The sequence below is a fragment of the Ambystoma mexicanum genome, chromosome 13 (assembly GCF_040938575.1).
Source record: "Ambystoma mexicanum isolate Mex_15411 chromosome 13, UKY_AmexF1_1, whole genome shotgun sequence".
Classification (NCBI taxonomy): domain Eukaryota; kingdom Metazoa; phylum Chordata; class Amphibia; order Caudata; family Ambystomatidae; genus Ambystoma; species Ambystoma mexicanum.
Genome location: NC_090938.1, coordinates 699297834 through 699318477, shown reverse-complemented (window position 1 = coordinate 699318477; position 20644 = coordinate 699297834). Strand labels below are relative to the sequence as shown.

The 20644-nt window shown below is 48.4% G+C and overlaps 1 protein-coding gene across 1 annotated transcript in view; it reads right to left on the bottom strand.

The window, feature by feature from the left end:
* CASC3 (CASC3 exon junction complex subunit) overlaps positions 1-20644 on the bottom strand; it is a 446580-nt gene that overhangs the window by 316906 nt on the left and 109030 nt on the right. The window contains exon 5 of the mRNA XM_069634785.1: positions 3520-3668. Within this exon, the coding sequence (XP_069490886.1) occupies positions 3520-3668 (149 nt within the window). The remainder of the gene's footprint in view (positions 1-3519; positions 3669-20644) is intronic.

Below are 20644 nucleotides of genomic sequence, written 5' to 3'. Positions count from 1 at the left end.
CATTCACACACCCAGGTAGCCCAAGGGGTACCATCAGTCTTGGAGAGGGTCCTAAACCTCTTAGGGAACTGGGAAGGAGATTTCCCAAATCTAGCTATCAAAGCTAGCTTCATATTTTCATACTCTAAACTTTCATGTTCCCCCACCTCCATTACAGCATCAGTTGCAACCTGGGAGGAGCCTAGACAAAAGCCAAGGAATCAACCGATTCCCTGTGAAACCCTGAATCCCATAGTTACACTCAAAAGCAGACAACCAAACCAAAATATCAATTCTCACCTTATACATACTCTCAGCTTCTTTAGGCATGCAAGGTCTCTTAGGACTGGAAGACCTAGAAGACTCTGGGATAGAACCATTTTCAAGAGACAATTTCTTCATTTCGAGAGCATGATGCATTTTCATTTCTCCGAGTTTGATTTCTTGATGTTTACTTTCAGTTTGCATTTGGAGCCTTTTGAACTGTAACTCAAGTCTCATCTTTTCAAGAGAGACACATTCTGGACTCAGTACTGGACCTGGTAGGGTAGATTGAGGGCCTAAAGCAGGTGGATGTGATGTGGGGCTCAAATCCTGAGACGACTCTGACTTCCAAATCATCAATAACAGAGTTAGAATCAGAATCATTATCATACTCATCAACACTACCCACATTTGCTGAGGGGGAGTAGGGGTTATAGCTCTACCTCCCAGTCTTTGATGATTCAACAATTTCTGAATTCATTTTTCTTGCCTTTAACAGAGCGACCTGACCTTACACATCTTTGTTGATCTACTGTTAGAATGATCAGGGCTTCTTGTTTGAAGTTATCCATATTTGGCATTTATAAAACAATTGCTTTTTAGTGGTGCTTAGCCTTGTGAAGGTTATTTGAACAAAAGTAAGAGCAGCACTCTCAATGTACAACTATACTTTATCCTCAACACTTGCCACCAGTGTTAAGCAGAATTGCATGCAGTACCCTGAGCTCGCTACCACGAACTGTGTAGTGCAAACTTATACCAAAGGTTGGTTTTGCTTACACCTGTAGTCCTAATTGTATGTGGTGGTACCAGAGGGTACTGCATGCAATTCTGCACAAAAGACCACTGGACAAAGGAATCCAAAGAAGAACTCGGAAGAGACACTTGCTGCAACTCCTGGACCGTTGGTTTGCCCGGTGAAGCCCTGCTGCAGTGCTGAAGCTCCGAATTCACCTCCACTAGAGAAGCCCTGATAAGGACGACTTCTCCCCTCGGGTTGGTGGGACCAATCGACCCCAAGACGTACTTATCTGGCAATCCTCTCAGAGCTGGCTGTAGTTCCATTTCTGCTACAGGAACCGATTGCCAGGCAGAGGAACACCAGAATCGAGTGCGTTGTCTAAGTCAGACCCGAGCTCCAGGAAGATCCTCCGGACTGCCATGAAGCAGGACAGACCAAGCCTGAGCAACCTAAACAGAGTGCTGGACCCCAGATGCGAGGATAGTCCATAAAGTATCCGTGAACTGCGGTGGTGCTATTTGCGACAAGCTGCAACCGCAAAGTGCTGCTGATCTGAAGTTTGCCATTGCTGCCGCAGACCTTCAATTTGTAGTGCAGGAGTCGCCAGACGTCCTACCGCTTATCCCAGCGACTGAGGCCCAGGAACAACACGATCTGCAGACCTACACAGAACAGAAGCCATCAGGAACCTCTTCAGACCCAAGGTACTTTAAAACTAAGGGGTACCTACCTCTTTTGTAGCCTTGCTAGCTCTCACTTGAGACTTGTCTTGGTTGCTTTTGCAGAGTTGCTTGCAGCTTATGGCCCTATAGTGGATTTTAATGTCTACAAAGACTTCTAAAACTTTGTGCAAGACTTTAATTACCTTCCAGAAGTGCTTCAGCTCCCCTAGACTTAGCTCAATTGCCATTGACTGCCCTTGCTCCCTGAAAGAGTCTTCTATCCTCTGACTTTGTGCTTTAACTATCCCTCAACAAATGTTACACATTCTATAACTTGTGTAGCTGGGAAAGGCTTAATTTACTTTGCACTGGGGGTTCAAAAGTACTTACCTTCTTAAGAATATTTGGTAACCATAGTTTTATTACCAAAACCTTTTTTTTATGCCAAACTCAGTATTGCTCCGAATGTACCAGTGATATATCAGTGTTCACAGTGTACTAGTTACTCAAGTCACCTCAGGGTGTAGGAAGTGTCTGTGTGCCATCCCAATTCGGTATCTACTGATTTAAAGAAACTGAAGAGTGTGTATTTTGAAGTATATCTTTGTGCTACATTGATTTGCTCACTTCTAAAAGAAGGCTTATTCAACCAACTGTTAAATACCTGAAAACATTCTGCAAGCTGCAGCTGGTGCAGAGCTTTAAGAGGGAAGCCCCTTCGTCCTCCATGGACATGATCCAGCGCGGTGTAGGCCTGATGACCTTCTGGAAACTTTCAAGAAGAACACACTCACCGATTTTGCCCTTGAGGGGCGATGAAAGATGCTGAAAAACGGATCCACGTTAAATCGGATGAACGATGGAGCACACTGGCTCGATTGAACAAAAATAGCATTTTCCAAGACAAAAAAGTGCGAAAAACGCAGAAAGCTCTAAGGAGCGCAACACAAGGACTCCCAACAATTGGCTGCCAGAGGAGGGGCTTAGGGAGAGGGCAGCCATTGGCTGGGGGCAGTATGACCCCCCCCAGCTCAGTGATTGGTTTATAGGAGAAAGGCAGTTTGTAAGTGAAAGTAAAACATTTTTTTCTTTTACCAAGGATTCCCGCCTGACTGGGAATATTCATGAGCATGTGAATCCATGCCAGACCCCATGCTGGAGAAAAGCAGCAGCTCTCACTTGCCAAAAACAGGTCTTCCCCACACACACCCCAGCAGTGGTCCAATCAGGACCACTGGCAGCAAAACCATGCATATCACTCGGACACACTGAAACCAGTTTGTGGATTGGAACCAAACAATCCCAGCCCACTTCCTGGCAGCAAACATACATAGCCTTCCAGTAGGCCGCCAAAAGGCTCTGCTTTCTCGGGCAATGGAAGTCCATATCAGGATTTTCTGGGCCTCACGGGCCAGGAAGAAGACTAAAGAACAAGATGGCCAAAGGACAAGCGAAAAATCTTGTGGCATGGCCATGTTTGGTCACTAGCCACAGTTAGTAGCCAAACGCGGTAAACGCTAAAATGAAATGCACCAAAAAAAAAAAATGGTAAAAAGTCATTGCTACCACCAGCTTGAAGATTGAGCAAACCTAGAGTACCCAAAAAATCCTCAGTGTTATTCTAGGGCAAAGCAAAAAGGGTACGCCATTGTACTGCACATTAAGATGCATTGTACAATGATAAAACTACCACCAGTGGTAAAAAGAACTAGACTAAGGGAAACAATGTTCCCAGTAACGACAGCTAGAAGGACATGTCAGTTTCCTCCTAATGGATGAGCAAAAGCCAGTGTACTGAAGCTTAAGGCTTCACTGCACTGTAAGAAGAACAGGTCGATACAAACATTCCAAACACATCCACACAGAACTTACCTAACTTCCTCTTCCTGTATCTGCCCTCGGAGATCATGCTCAAAGAAGAGTCCTTTGCGGGGAATATATGCCGGGTTCTTCCGATCCTCATCATCGTCCAGCTTTTGGGATTTCTTAGCAGCCTTATTCTCATCCGTTTCCGTACTCTCCTGGAAAAACCACACATATTGTTTTAAACATGTTGCAATTCAGAAGTATTCTGTTCTGACAGTGAGCAATTTGTTACAGAGAGCATTTTTATTTATGTCAAATTTACAATGGTCACTGCAGCAGTTCCCTTCAGAGCACTCAACTCATAACTGGCCTCACAGTGTGGAATAAGAAGGAATTATCTGTTTCGAGTCAGGACAAAGTACTTCTTTTACCTAATAAGCCACATATGATTGGGCGTGGCCAGGGTCCGTGGTGCGTGGACGTGCCTGGCAGGGAGCGCCTGCTTAGATCCTCCATTGATCCTCACAGCGGTGGATTTTGTTACTGCTGCTGTATATTCCTGCATCCCACAAGATCGCGGCAGTACTTTGCTGGCTTTGAAGCTTTCTGAATGTTGACCATGTCCCAAGAGACTGCGACAGCCACTACTGACCTGGAGGCGAGAGTGGAAGCCTTGGAAGCAAAAAATGCTGTGGTGGAAATGCAAGCGGGGGACGCAAGAGGGAGGTCACGTAGGAATAACGTCAGATTGCTGGGCCTGCCAGAGGGAGCTCGTTAAGTAAGAGTTTCATATCAATGATGAATCTTCCTAAACTGTGTCAACCCCAGAACCTTTTGCTTTGACCAGATAACTAATTTACCTTGTCCCTAGGTGAAGGGGAATATTTTTCCGCTCTCGCCTAGTATTCTACTCTTTTTATGGGTGACCTTTTTATGCCTCTCCATAGTATATGGTTGAAGTTCTAGTTTCCTACAACTTTTGGTATTAGGCTGGTTTGCCTCTATGGGCTCCTGTTAATTTCTCTTTCAGTTAACTACAGAGGGATTTTCATCCTCCTTTATATTTTATATAGTGAGCCAGCACACCCCACCTTATATGGAGTGCTGGCGGGGTTACAATGTGTCCCCTCCCTTTCTTACTTACCTGGTAACATTTTGTTACAATTGCAAGTTTCCTTGAATGGCTGGTGGCAGTGTAACTACTTTAATGACTTTAGTCTACATTACTCGCAGGCTGTTAATTCAGCCTCGGTATGCACAGAAAGGCCACCATTTTGCCAAAATGATGGGCTCCTTTTTTCGCATTTGTGTGCTTGCTGTTTCTGATGTCTTCCCCTGCCATTCTAGATGATGAGTACCTCAGTGGCCGTCTTTTGTCTTGGGCAAGAATCCTGTAGATTCCCCGCCCAGACTCCAGTGTGTCTGGAAAGGCAGGAAGCAAGGGAGGAGTCCAAAATTTTGCAGCCCTTTGTCTTTCACCTTGCCTGAACTGAACAAACTCGTGATTGGACAGCCAGACCGCCCCTTGCTCTAAAATGCAGGCAGAGAATGCAGAAGTCGAACTGTAGTTCCTGATAAAAAAAAACTCTGAACCTGGAAGCTGCTGACAATTCGACCACTGGAGCTGAAACCAAAGAGGAAGATGAAAAAACTCAAACCGTAGCAATTTCCAGCAACCGGAGAGCCTGCTGTGTAACCAGAGTCTGCTGTGCCCTTCCAACCAAACAACCAATCGAAAACGACAACCCCGACCCAGAGCCTGGTGAGATCCACTAGACTCAAGATGACCTACATTTTGAGATCTCCCACCTTGTGCTACAACCTTGTGGGGCTGCAATACCCTGGGACCTCGAGCCATTGTGCGGTGCATGGTCTTCTGAATCAAGCTAAAACTTTGGTGGCATCCTGCTGGGCCTCCAGAGACATGAATCTAGACTGAAAAGTCCCCTCACCAGAGTGCTGGACCTTACAAATGATGAGAATCCAATCAGCGATATTCCGTTTTTTTCTGGTTCCTGAAAAGGGCACCAAAACCACATAGCCGCATCCAGCCACGATGAAACTCTTGCCTCGAGCCTTCCCTGCTGATCCCTGCTGTAGAAGCCCTACCAGTGTCCTGTCTTCTGTCTTCATAACCAGGAATTCTGCGACCAGGTTTTTGGCTGCAGATCCTGAAGTCTTCTTGCTGCAACTCTTCTTCTGTGCTAAGGTACTGTGTTGCTGAGGTATTTACTTACCTTACTTTACTGTACAGCTTTGGAGTGTTCATGTGATTGGGAGTCCTCTCATCCAGTTCACCCAGGGACACTGCTGGTATCCTGCTAGGGTGTCTTCTCCGAAGTCCCTGTCACCTAATCAACTTTAAAGGGAACTTACTTGTTGAACAGGCTTCCACAGGAACTCTATTTTTGCCAGCAACAGAACCCTACCTCACCCTGCCTACAGCTAGCTCCTAGACCACTAGGGCCCCTCTTCTGCCCCCCCGAGTGAACTCATGCAATAGAATAGGGAAGGACTGGATAAGTAAAGGATTCTGTATTGAAAAATATAACAAGTGTTAAAAAGTACTTGAGAAAGAGTTGGTTGGTAACTGCACCTGAGCGTGAGCAGTTACAAAAGTTCGTACTTACCTTGAATGTGTGTTGTGTCATTCTGAACTTTTTGTACAAGGTTAATTTACTCACCTGTCAATTGGTTGTGCCTCTTCCCCAAAAGTAATGCGGCCGGCTTCACTTTACTATTCCTGTCAGTATATGAATGTACGAGTGCCCCAACTGGATCTTGCTTCCCCAAACTTGCCGTTAGCATGTCTAAATCTGCCTTAGGTTATACTTTATTCAATTTATTTATAACGCGCCGGAACAAAGCCCATAGTTGCTGAGCTCTTTTAAATAGTATGTAGGTTTTACTTAACTTGAGTTAGCTGGGTGCCATCCTAAAATAAGTTAAAATAATTATTGCTTACCTCAATCTGTGTTTCACTGAGCTGAAAAGCAACTGTAATTGTATATTATACCAAAAGGTATAAAGTATAACTATGTTATCATAAAACTAGTTATAGGTTTCATACTGTTCCTTGAATCTGTGTCACTATTCAGAAATGTAACCTGGTAACAGGGTTGGTTGATTATGTGATTTCTTTGCTGAGCGTCACTGCATAACTGACAGGGTCTACTACCATTGACTTACTGTGTGACCTATACTAAATGTGTATGATAAGGTCTGACTTCCCTAAAATTAGCGCAAGGTATTCTGAAGAAGGTTTATGCTTTGGTTTGTGTACCATCAAACATCGTGTTGTGTTTTCATAATGTGTTTATGACTATATGACCAGTACTTACCCAAGACTTGGCTTGGCCTACTTGTATTTATAATAAACGTTTATTTTTTATAATATTTCTGGTTGTCGGTGTTTCTATTGAATCCTTGGTATACTAGAGGTTCTGTGTACTTTCCTACAGCCCTTTCTCCCTCCTAAGATATGCCTGGCTGCTCTGTCTACACTACCAAATACTCAGGTGGTACAGCCTTACATTAAGAATGGAGTCTTGTACTGTCTCCGTTGAATGGTTTTTCTAAGCCCTTAGTTGGACTTCTGAAAAGCGGTCCTAACAGCTGAAGGCTCTAATCCCACCTCCTATATAGGAAACATCCTACTGCACAAAATTGTTCCCGGGAAGATTGTCCTAAGGCTTTGATAGAGAGCATCGCTCACTACAGAGGAGGCTGCTGCCGGGTGCCAACCTGCGGCCCATAATTACCAGGGTCCTACATTTCAAATACAGAGACGTGATCCTGCAGTTTTCCAAGGAGGGAGGTACAAAACTAGGCAACTCGATGGTTGCGATATACCCGAACTGCACACCGCTAGACCAAAAGAAGAGAAACATGTCTGTCCCTACAAAGGAGAAGCTCAGCATGCAAGGACTTCAATCAATATAACTTTGCTTATCCAGCCAAATTGAAAGTGATCTACCAGGGGAAGGCTATCTTTTTTGAGACCCCAGAGGCTGCGAACACGTGGATGGATCATAAATGGAATGACGGACAAGGAATCGGATGGTGGTTCAGGTAGAATAAAGAGCCCCTGAACTTGGAGAGGGAACGTGCAGCAATCTACAGAATACAGTTGATAATTGTACTAACACTGCTGCCCGCAGAGACGCCTTGTAGCAGGAGTGCACCCCTGCTGTCCATGGAATGGACATCCAACACCCCTGGAACTTGTGATGCCGACTGTGCTGGGCCTTCGCTGGCACCTTCCACTGATTCCCAAATTACATTTTGTTTAACAGGATAATGCTGATGAGCGCTGTTCTGATTGTTAGGGGCGCACTAGGAGATGGCTGGAGGTTGGGATGGGAGTTACAGGTGGTGGGGCATCCTGTGTGAGCACATTTGGGGCCTGGTAGACAGAGGATAATTGCTGAGGGAGGTGGTGATGAATACTTGACCCAGAGGGGCCTGGTGCTGTTGGCGGGGGTGTTCATGCACTATTCAGATGGCATTGATTAAGATACTAACCTGGAACATCAGGCGGATGGGCACCCAACTGTGTAGGAACTGGGTGCAATCATACCTGCGCAAGAAAAAAATATCCATTGCTCTATTGCAGCGTTAGGACAGTTTTTCTGAAGTCCAACTAAGGGCTTAGTAAAACCATTCAACTAAGGCAGTACAAGATTCCACTCTTAGTATAAGGCTGTACCACCAGAGTTCGTTGATAGTGTAGCCAGGGCAGCCGGTCTCATCTTAGGAGGGAGAGATGGTTGTAGAATCAGTACAAATAATATTGTAATACAAATGGTCCACAGAAACACTGAAACACTACGCATTGTAAAAATAAATGATTTAAATACAAGTAGGCCCAAATAAATACTGGGGGAAGCAAGTGCTCTCACATTATATGTAATCACAATTATAAAAACACAACACTATGCTTGAAGGTTCACAGACCAAAGCAGCAACCTTATTTGGAACACCTAACAGTAGTTCTAGGGAAGTCAAACCTTTTCATACACATTCAGTATAGGTCACACCTATTCTTGGGGAGTAAAAAACAATTGTTACTTTCAGATTACATTAAGTTGTACTGTGACGCTCAGCAACAAATCACAGAATCAGTCAACTTGACAGTATACATTTTGTTAATAGTGGGACACTTATTCTGGTTACAGTATAAATCTATAACTACTTTTGTTATAACACTGTTATACTAGGTGAGTAAAACCTAAGGATGTAATATTCAATTACAGGTGCTTTTGAGATCAGTGAAACATAGGTTGAGATAAGCAGTAACTCTTGTAACTTATGTTTGGATGGCACAAAGCTAACTCAAGGTAATTAAAACCCATATGCTTTTTCAAGGAGCTATCAGCAACTTGGGGCAGGTATAAACCTAAGAGTCTTTTTGTGTCCGTCTGTTTTAGACCAGGGAAAGCAAAAGCCAACGTTAGGTAAAACCTAATGCAGACTTATTCTGGACAGGCTAACAGCAAGTCAAGGGAAGCAATACCCAGTTGGTGGACACTCATACAATTATCCTAACAGGAATAATAAAGTTAATCCAACAGCATTACTTTTGGGAAGAGGCACAACCAACTCACAGGTGAGTAATATACCCTTAACATCCACCTTGTTAGAATGGCGAAACAGTTTCGAAAGAAAGATGTTATATACTTTTCAGAATAGTGCAACACACATTCAAGGTAAGTACAAACTTTTGTTAACTGTTCACTCTCAGAAAGTTACCAACCAACTGTTTTACAAGTAAGTAACTTTTAAACACTTATTCTCTTTTCTAAGCAAAAGGCCCAATCCCTAAAGTCTTTCCCTTATGCTTGGAGCATGAGTGTTCTCAGTGGCAGAAGAGGAGTTCGGGGGGTGGGGAGGGGGGCGGAGTCGGTTTGTCACTAAGGTCTAGTGTCAGGATAGGTTCTTAAGGAGCAAAAGTCAGACTTCCATAAGAAGAATGTTCAAACAGCTGAGTATTTTATTTTAGAGTTAGTTGAGGGTCCAGGGGCTTCACAAACGACACCCTAGGAGGATCCCAGCAGTGGGACTGGGTGAACTGGACGAGAGGCCTCCCAATCACAGACAACACCCCCCAGCTACACAGGAATCACAATAGACACAAGGTAAGTAAATACCCAAGACAACACAGTACCCCAGTACAGAAGATTTTGCAGCAGGTAGACTTCAGGATTTTCAACCAAAAACCCGGTCGGTGGATTCCTTGTCGTGGTGACTGAAAACAGGACCTTGGAAGGGACATTGCAGCAGAGATCAAAGGGGAAGGCTCTAGGCAAGGTTTTCCTCGCAACTGGATGCGGCTCTGGATTTGGCGCCTTTTACAGGAGCACAGAAAAAAGCTCCTGTAAAAGAGAAATATTGCCGGTCGGATACTTGGTGTTACAAATGTCCAGCACTCTGGTGAGGGGACTTTTCAGACATGATTCAGGTCTCTGGAGATCCAGCAGGATGCCCACGAAGTTTCAGCAAGATTCGGAAGACCGTGCACCACACAATGGCTCGAGTTCAGTGTATTGGGGTATTGCAGCCCTGCAAGGACGCATGCCATGGAATGGCTCAAAATGCAGGTCTTCTTGAGTCAGCTGGGTCTCACCAGGCTCTGAGTCGGGGGTCGCCGTCTTCAGAGTCCCCAGGTCGATTGGAAGGAAGGGCTACAGCAGGCTCGGGTTACACCGCAGGCTCTCCGTTCACTGGAAATCGTCTCAGCCGCTTCGCCTTCATCATCCTCTTCGGTTTCGGTTCCAGTGGTCTACTGGTCTTCAGCTTCCAGGCTCTGAGTATTTAACAGGAATTACAGCACAACTTCTGCATTATCTTTCTGCATTTTACAACAAGGGGCTGGTCTGTCAATCAGGACAGCCAGCCCCCACTGGAATTTGTCCCCATTCAGGCAAGGAGGAAGACAAAGGAATGAGTTTTGGACTTCTCCCTCGCTTCCTGCCTTCACAGACAGACGGGAGCCTGGGCAGAGAATCCAAGGGACTCCCGCCGAAGATAAAAAAAATCACAAGGGAATTTACCATCCTGGATGTCAGGGAAGGAAGGACAAGAAACACTAAAATGGCAAAAAAACAAGACAGGGGCCGTTTGGGTAAAATGAGTACCCTTGCGTGCCTTTACTGCAGCAGTGAACACAGCCCGCGGTAAAGGTGCACCGAATTAGTAAACGGTTTCACTGCCACCAGCCATTAAAAGGAAAGCTTGTCCCTATGACAGAATTGTTACAGTTTTAGTGTGAAAGGGGATACATTGCATCTCCCTAGCACTTCACATAAGGTGGGGTGTGCTTGTTTCACCAAATCAAATCTAAAAAGGGATCAAAGATCCTTTCTACTCTTGGGAACTGTACTTCTCTGAAGGTTAGCCAGAGAAAGTTAAAAAGGGGAACCCGTAGGGCAACCCAGCAACAACAGGCACTTATTGCCAAAGAGGATAACTAAAGACAATATGGAGTCTCTAAAAAATGACACCCATAACATGAGTAAACAAGAGTAAAAGATTCTGCGAATGTGGTAAAAGGTTCCCACTCACAGAAGTAGGAGGAAAAAGCATCTCAACAACTCAACATTAAGCATCTCTTACTTCCTCACCAGGCTCACTTTCAAGCAAAAAGCTTGCGCAGTACTGCTTGGCCGACTCTGGACTCCTCCCTGGACTCCCGGTTGACACAGTAGAATCTCGTGAAGGTGTGCGTCGACCTCCACGTAGCAGCCCTGCAGATGTCTAGCAGGGGCACACCAGACAAACGCCGTATTTGCAGCGATCGCTCTGGTCCAATGGACTCTCGGACGACCAGGCAACCGTCAGCGGAGGTGATGGCCACAAGAAACGCTGTCTTCCATGATAAGAATTTCAGTGGCGCTGAATGCATAGGCTCGAACGGAGGACCCATGCGCCTAGTCAGCACTACATTGAGCTCCCATGCCGGGGCCGGAGCCTTCACCGGCGGGAACGAGCGGAAAAGTCCTTTCATGAATTCCTTGACCAGGCAGTGCAACCACAATGACGACTGCCCAGGAGTTCTGGTGTAGCGGGAGATAGCCGCCAGATGAATCTTCATGGAAGCATGCGCGAGCCCCGCTTTGGCCAGCAACAGCAAGTACGGCAGCAACCGAGGGGCCGTAATCAGTAGAGGGTTGATCTTCTGTGCATGGCACCAGACGGTGAACCTCTTCCAGTGTGGACGAAGCCCTGGCCTTGGCAAGTACCTCCTTGCAGTCTGCCGGGATCTCGTATCCTCCAAAATAGTGCTGCAGGAGCCAGGCCTGCAAGTTCAGCGACCCTGGGTCGTGGTGCAGAATCGCGCCTCTTTCCCTGGCAAACAGATCTGCATCCGTCGGCAGCCTGTCTGGAGGGGACGCTGACAAGTCCAGACGGTACGGATACCATATTTGTGACAAGGATCATCCTGCACCAGGACTGTCTGAGTGGATTGATGAGTCGCAGAAGCAACGGAGGGAACGCATAGAGAAACGAGCCATCCCAGGGGAAAGCGAACGCATCCCCCATGCTCCCCGGCTGGGACAACCTGCTGGCGAACCTCCGGCACTTGGTGTTTGTCGTCGTCGCAAACAGATCGATGTAGGGATTGCCCCATCATCGGAACAGAAGATCTACTTGATCCTACCAAAGCTCCCACTTGTGGCACGAGCGCAGCTCCCTGCTAAGGGAGTCGGCGATGATGTTCTTCACTTCTGCTAGATGAAACGGGACGAGAAAAATCCCCTGGGCCACGGCCCAATGCCATAGGTCCTGTGCCTCTCTGGAGAGTGCTGGAGATCTGGTGCCCCCTGCTTCCGGATGTAGAACATCGTGGTGTTGATGTTGTCCGTGAAGACCCATACCACCTTGCCCTTGAAGGACGGGAGGAAAGACTTGAGGGCCCAAAACACTGCCCGAAGCTCCAGAATGTTGAGATGCAATGACTTCTCCGGCCGCCACAGGCCTCTTGCGTGGAGATCTCCGATGTGCGCTCCCCATCCTTCCAGGGAGCGTTCCGTCGTGACAGTCTCCTGATGAGGTGGGGTCTGGAAGGCCGTGCCCACCGCCAGAGGAGCACGGACACCCCACCACTGTATCGCTCGACGGAACATCTCGTTGAGAGATCTTGTCCTCGAAGCTTCCCGATACCTGGATCCACTGGGCGTCGAGGTACTCTTGCAGTGGCCGCATCCGCAGCCTGCTCAGCCGGACGAGGTATATGCATGACGACATCATGCTGAGAAGGGATTTGATGGACCTCACCCTTGCGGTCTTCAGGGTCAAACAGCCGTTGCACCTAGCCCAGGATGGCCGCTATCCTCTCCTACAATGGAGACGCCAGGTGCGACCCAGTGTTGAGTCGGGGCCCCAGGAACAGGGAGTCTTGTGATGGCACCAAGCAAGACTTTGCATAGTTCACCGAGAACCCTAGTTCCGTCAGCAGCCGGACGGTTTCTGCTGTGTGAGCGACAGTGATCTCCCTCGATTTCACTCCGATGAGCCAGTCGTCTAGGCAGGGGTAAACGTGGATCCCTTCACGTGCTGAAAGGTGACCATCCGAAACTTCAGGGACCCGATGTACTTGTTCAAGCGGCAGAGCTCCAGGATGGGCCGCCACCCGCCCATCTTCTTGACGAGGAAGTACGAAGAGTACACTCCGGAGCCCCAGAGCCTCTTTGGAACAAGTTCCATCTATCGCGCCCTTTTTCAGCATGGCCTGCACCTCCAGCAGAAGCTGAGGGACGTGGTTTTCCTGCTTGGCCACGGGTGGTATACGCGGCACTTCCGTAGGAATTCCAGAGTGGGTCTGTGGGCCAGCATATCCAACACCCAACGGTCAGTGAAGATGGTCTTCCACGCACCGACGAAGTTCACCAACCTGCCTCCCACCGAGGTGCAAGGGTGGGGGCCTGACGTCCCGGCCGGTTCAGTCCTGCATCGCCGTGGAGGCGCCGCCTTGGGAACCTTGGCGACGATGGCGACCTCCTCCGGGCTTGCTGCGCCCCCTGTAGGCCTCCGGGATCGAGAGAGTGGGACGGTTGACGGTGGGAAGACATGAAGCCACCGAAACCTTTGGAGGAACCTTGGGACTTTCCTCTGGAGGTCCGAAAGGACGGCCGTCGCTGCTGAAGCATGCCCAAAGCATGCACTGTCTCGTATCTACCTTGATGGCCTGCAGAGACTCATTCTTGGCAAACAAGTTATCTCCATCGAAGGGCACGTCCAACACTTTGGACTGCACATCCTGGCGGAAGTTGGTGACCTTCAACCAGCCTCGCCGAAGGCAAACGTTGTTGCCCATCTGGCGGAATCCCGAGTCGGCGATGTCCGTGGCTACCGTGATGGCGCGGTCCGGCGCCACCTTGCCTTCCTGCAGAATCTCCAGCGCTTCCACTCTCTTGTCGTCGGGCAGAAAGTCCAAGTGGGGAGCGATCTTGAACCAGAGCTCCCTGTCGAAACGAGCCACAATGGCAAGGGCGTTGGCAGCCTTGATAGTTGTCGCCGCCGACGAGATGACTCGTCGTCCCATGGCGTCCAGCTTTCCCTCGCTGTCAGGGGGGTAGGAGGATATCGCTGCTGATGAACCCGCAGATTTCTTCCTAGCCGCCGCCAAGACCATCGATTCTGGGGAAGGCTGTGATCTCAAGCACTTGGGTGCAGAGTCCGGCACCCTGTACTTGTTCTCGTACTGGTCCCTCCTCGCTGGGGCCGAGGACGGGTTCTTCATGAGGGACAGCCCCTCGTCCCAAATGTCATCCAATAGCGGGATAGACAGTAGAGTCTTCCTCTTAGCCTCCCGGCGCTGGTACAGGAAGCCCTCCTTTTCCTCTGGAGTCAGCTGGAACAACTCCGAGGCCCGCAAAATCATGGTGTGAAACGAGCCAATCTCGTCGGGTGGTGAGGCTCTAGGTGGCGGGGAAGGGAGATCCACTCCGCTGTCGTTGTCCGTACCCATAGTCACCGTATCCGTTTCCGTCTCGTCCCTCGTTGGGGGTTGTGGGGGGGACGGCAATGGATGGTAAGGAGGTGGATGATGAACTCTTCCTCATGTGCAGGGGTTCCCCCGATGGCCCAGGATGATGAACTCTTCCTCATGTGCAGGGGTTCCCCCGATGGCCGCCGGTGACGGGGGCATCCTTGTCCGAATCTCTGAGCACAGAGTGTGAAGCACCTAAAGGATGTCCATTGAGATGTCCACCGGAGGCAGCGGTGGTTGTAGTGGAAGCAAAAGCGGCAGGGGCGAAGTGTCCTCCGGATGCTGAACGCACTGCTCCTCCTCATCGGTGTCTCGTCACTCTCCATCTGCCTCGTCGGGGTCCCTCCCGTAGGACCTGGCCTCGACAGATCTTTGGTCCAAGACTGTCTTGAGAACAGCAAGCTCCTCGGAGGAGGAGATGTCCGTGCCCTGTAGGACTACTGTGCCCCCCCTTCTTCTCAATCAGGGGAGACGGTCTCGGGGAGATAACGGGAATCGTCTTCACCAGTGTCTTCTCTACATGCTGAAAAGAGGATTCCCTCCTGGCCGGCAGTGAAACTCTCGCTTTGGGGCCCGTGTCCTGTGAACCCATATCACCAGGGACGCCACCACTCCTTCAATGGAGGTTTTCGCCAGGTGAATCTGAGCCTTCACGATCTTGGTCATGCCCGGAGCCTTCACTGTGGGAGGAAGGGTCAGCACCACGCTCCCCTTTGGCCTTCTCCGTCTGAGCTAACTGGGACTTCTCCAGAGGTTTACCCGGGTGCTCAGACTTCCTCTTCTTCACAGAGTGTGACCGTTGGCTCGTCATCGAAGGCGCCTGGAGATGCTGCGCCTGTCATGGCCGCCGAGGAGCCCGCACCAACGGCTCTCCCGGTGCCTGCGGACTCGAAAGCTTTGCCTTCGGTTGGCCCCCATCACAGGGGCACCCTCAAAGGTCTTAGGATTTATTCTTGCGGCTGGGTGACCGGGACCCACCCGAATCGAGCCACTTGGGAAGCCGTTCACAACAGTCCTTCATGATGCTGGGACGCATGTCCTTGCAGAATGCAAAGGACTCCTCCACGTGCGTCTGGTCGGTGTGCAGGCAGTAAAGGCACAGGAAGTGCCCATTGTCCAGGAAAATGTTCTGTATGCTGCATCTAGGGCAAATCCTAGGCGTCGAGTCTCCTATCTTCAGCCATGTCCTGGGCCTCCAAAAATCTTCTGGAATCCTCCAAGAAAGTAACTCGATGAGAAATCGCCATTGAGGGGCATAGAGAGTTCTGAAAACGGGTCCCTGTCAGTCGGGTAAAGGATCGATGGAGCTGGAGGCTTGATTGATCGAAAAAATAAGAACTCTTAGAAAAATTGCAAACACAGTAAAAGCTCGAGAGCTGCAGCACAAGGACTCCCAACACTTGAACATGCGGTAAAAATCTGAAGATGGCTGCCAGAGGAGGGGCTTAGGTAGAAGGCAGTCATTGGCTGGGGACAGTATGACCCAGAGACCAGTGATTGGTTGTTAGGAGAAAGACAGTTCAGAAACGAAACAAACTGATTTTTTCTTTACAGGGGATTCCCAGCCTGACGGGGAATATTCATGAGCATGTTAATCCATGCCAGACCCCATGCTGGAGAAGACATGCATTACTTACCGTAAAAGCATTTCTGATGGTTGTATCTGCTATGATTCACATGCTGTGCACAGTCCGACATCCAGTGGTAACCGTAGAGAATTGCATCTTGTCTTTCGAGAATCGAAAGGGGACGTCGACATGGGTGTGCCTGTAACACTATCCCTATGTGACGTGTAGTGTACCCAAGATCCCTCATGTGTCGAGGTCCCTCCGATTGTATTTTTTCTGCCAAGAGAGAGCCTTATGACTATCGTGAGCGAGTACAGAAAAGAGAGAAAGTAGTAAGACGTCTATGTTCCTTCCATCCGCCCGGAGAGGAAGGGTGGGCGCATGTGAATCGAAGCAGATACAATCATCAGAAATGCTTTTACGGTAAGTAATGCATGTCTTCTGAGGTTTGTCAATCTGCTTAGAATCTCATGCTGTGCATAGACTAGTGTGCAGTACCCAGAGTTGGAGGTGGGTTGTGAGAAGGAACAGTAGTGAAAAGGTGTCTTAGTACTGCCGGTCCCACCTGAGAATCAGACCTAGAACGAGTGTCTAGGCAATAGTATTTTGTAAAGGTGTGTACAGAACTCCAGGTTGCCGCTTTGAAAATAGACTCAAGGGGAATATTTGCAATGAATGCTATGGAGGCCCCAGTGCCTCGAGTGGAATGTGCTCTAGGCTTGAAGGGCAGTTCTCTCTTAGCAAGATTGTAGCAAAGTGTAATGCAATTGACAATCCATCTAGAAATAGTGGATTTTGAGACTGCGTCTCCTCTTCCTGTGGCCATTGAAACGAAGAACTGATTTGTTTTTCTAAGTGGCAGAGTTCTTTCCATATAGAACATGACAGCTCTGCGTACATCCAGTGTGTGTAGGGTTCATTCACCGAGGCTTGAAGGATTTTGAAAGAACGTTGGTAGCTCTACTGACTGGTTTACATGCAACTAGGAAATTAATTTAGGCGCAAATCTAGGGTGAGCGCGCAAAACCACCTTGTCTTTGTGAACTGTTATAAAAGGATCTAGTATAGAGAGTGCCTGCAGTTCACTTACTCTTCTAATGGAGGTGATTGCTATTAAAAAAAAGTCTTGAGGGCGATGTTCTTAAGACTTGCTCTGTGCATGGGCTCGAAAGGAGCTCCCATAAGCCTACTTAACACCACATTTAGGTCCCATCCGGGAGCCGGGTTACAAATGGGAGGGTGAATTATTTGCATTCCTTCCATGAAGGCTTTGATCACTGGACTTTTCCACCAGGACACCTTCGGTTGTGATGTTGTATATGCTAAAAGTGCACCTTTATTGAGTTGAAGACTAGTAAGTGAGTTCGGTATAAGACAATGTGAGTGGGAGAGCAGTCGATTAGGTTGATGCGCTTAGAGTTACACCAGATGACAAACAGTTTCCATTTACTAGAATAACAATATCTAGTGTTAGGTTTCGTAGCCTCCCTGAGGATGTCCTTACATCTTTGAGGGAGGTGCAGGTGTCCGAATTCTATGACCTCAGGAGCCAGGCCACTAAGTTCAGTGTCTACGGGCATGGGTGAAACGTCTCCCCTTTGTCTTGCGACATGTTGTACGGGCAAGGCAGTTTGACTGGAGGAGATAGGGACATCTGCATCAGATGAGCAAACCAGGGTTGGCGGGCCCACATGGGGTCCACCAATATCATAGTGACTGGTTCCTGGTGCATGTTGTGCACAATCTTGTTGAGAAGGGGAGTCAGGGAGGGGGCGTCAACAAATTTCCCTGACCATGTTATCCAGAGTCCGTTCCCCTTGGATCGGTTCGGTTCGGTTCTGTGGGTATCTGGAGGCGTAATCTTGGCATTGGGTGTTTTCCAGGGTTGCCAACAGATCGCTCCCTGGAAAACCCCATTGTGCGAAGACGTTGGAGACGATGTCTCCATGTAACCGCCATTCGTACTCCCTGGGCAACGGAAAGTCTCTGCGGAGTACGTCTGCCAGAAGATTGAGTTCCCCTGGAACATGTGATAACAGGAACATATTGCGTTTGAGAGCCCACTTCCAAATGTTCTGAGACAGTTTGGACAGCCCTGGAGAATGAGTGCCTCCCTGCTTGTTCAGATAGTACATTGCCGTGGTGCTGTCTGTAAGGATAAGGATAGTCTTTCCCTGTAGTTGTGTTTCGAACGCCTCCAGTGCTTTGAACACTGACAGCAGTTCCAGAAGGTTTATGTGGTTGGACGCTATGTCTGGCGACCAAACTCTGCTTGCTGTCCTCTGGAATAGGTGGGCTCCCCACCCTGTAAGGGAGGCATCTGTAGTTAGTGTGGCTTCCACTGCGGTGGTGGTGAAGGATTTCCCTTTCAAGAGGTTTTCCCTTGACCACCACTGCAGCGAGAGAACTAGGGCCGGCGTGACTGCTACTAAATCGTCCCACTGTCCGTTGGCCTGACACCACTGGTTGCTTAGCCACTCTTGCATTGGACGCATGCGCAGGTGCGCATGAGGGTCCAAGTAGATACATGACGCCATCATTCCTAGCAGTCGCATAGCTTTGTGTACTGTTACCCGTCGACTGGCTACATAGTGAGGGATCTGAAACAACATGTTTTGAACCCTCTCGTTGGAGGGGAATATGAGGCCATTCTTTGTTCGAAATAGAGCCCCTAGGGATTGTTCGACTTGACAGGGGTCTAAGCTGGACTTTTTCTCGTAGATCGAGAACCCCAGGCTGATTAAAAGATCTATGGTCTTTTGGGTATTTGATAGACATGTCTTGTCGGTTTCCCCTGTTATGAGCCAGTCGTCGAGGTAAGGATAAACTGGGATGGATTGCCTGCGCAGGTGTGCTGCCGCTACTGCTAGTACTTTTGTAAATACCCTTGGTGCAGATGCTATGCCGAAGGGTAGTACTTTGAATTGGTAATGCTTGTTTTGTAACATGAACCTGAGGTACTTTCTGTGCGCTAGCAACATCGAAATATGAAAATATGCATCTCTCATATCTAGAGTTGTCATGTAATCCCCCTGTGAGAGCAGGGGGATTACTTCCTGCAGTGTGGCCATGCAAAACTTTTGTGGTTTTACAAACTTGTTTTTAGGGTGCAGGTCTAGAACCAGACGCATGGTTAGATCCTTTTTTCGGTACAAGGAAGTACACTAAATAAATACCCTTCTTTACCTGTGATAGGGGTACGATCTCTATGGCTCCTTTTTGTTCTAGTATCTCGACTTCTTGGTGCTGTTAGTTTTCGTTGGCGTGGAGGTCTCTATCTTGGGGATTGGCTGAACTCTACACAGTATCCGTGGGCTATGGTCCTTAGCACCCACTGGTCTGTGGTTATTCCCTCCCATGCTTTCAGAAATGACAGCCAGCCCCCCACCGGGGAGGCATGGGAGGGGACCCGAATCTTAGAGTCATTTGGAGCGTGAGGCAGGAGAGCTTCTGGGGGACGGGGGGGGGGTCGGATTCCTGCCTCTTGCTTTACCGCGTCGCTGTCCCCTTTGGGGGTACAGGGTATTAAGTACTGGTTCTTTGCTGGGAGTTCCAGTTGTCTCCAGAAGGGTAGTGTTGATGAGTGGAGCGTTGGCCAGGAAAAAACCTTCTGTTGCCAAATCCTCGCCTTGTGAAAGATCTTTGCGTGATTTGGTCTAAGCTTTGTACAGTTTCATGTTCTTTTTTTGCGTTTTCCAGAGCCTCATGTACCGCTTTTCCAAACAAGTTGGATTCTTCCACTTGTTTCTAAGAGCCGCTTGCGTTTCAGGTTTAAACCCTGAATTACGGAGCCAAGCATGTCTCTTGAGGAGAATGCCTTGAGCGAGCGCTCGGCTGGCTGTCTCTGCAGAGTCGAAAGTGTTTTTTAAAATACTCTGATTGAATTGTCTGCCTTCAGAGACTGTGGTAAGAAGGCGGGTTCGCAGAGGTTCTGGTGCTTCCTGTAGGCCTTCTTGTATTAGGGTCCACTGCGCATCTGCATAGCTGGCCAATAAGGTAGAGTAATTGGCAATGCATGTGGAGTACGCTGCTGCTGTGGTAACCCTTTTTCCACGGTGTACAGTCTTTTCCCCTCTTTGTCAGGGGGAGCCTCGCCTGTGGATAAAGGAACCCCTACCCTTTTTCTTGTGGTAGTGACCACTAAAGAATCTGGGGTAGAATGACCTCTAATGTAAAGAGGGTCTGATGGCGGGGGGGAAAGATTTTCAATCCTTGGATTTATGCCTTTTGTAAAAGCGGGTGTGGCCAAGGATGGAGCAATGTGTCTTCTAATCGAATTGAGAAGTGGTATGGCTTGGCTAGTAGGTGGCTTTTCTTTGAGTATATCCTCAACAAAGTCAGCTTCAGGCGCTGCCTTTTCAGTGACAATTTTAAAGTGATCAGATGCTTTACGTAGGATCACATTAAATGTTAGTTGGTCATCAATAGGAGAGGAATTTCTAGTAGGAGGAGTATTCTGAGGGGAGTCCAAAGCCAGGATATCTGGGTCATGGTCTCGTGGTTCTGGAGACTGCCAGGGTTGTGGTTCACCCACATCTGGCTCCACTCCCCATCCTTCCATGGGCTCATCTTGAATGGGCTCCTCGAGTTCCTCTTCGTCATAGAAGGGATTCTTCTCTCCCCTAACTGGTGG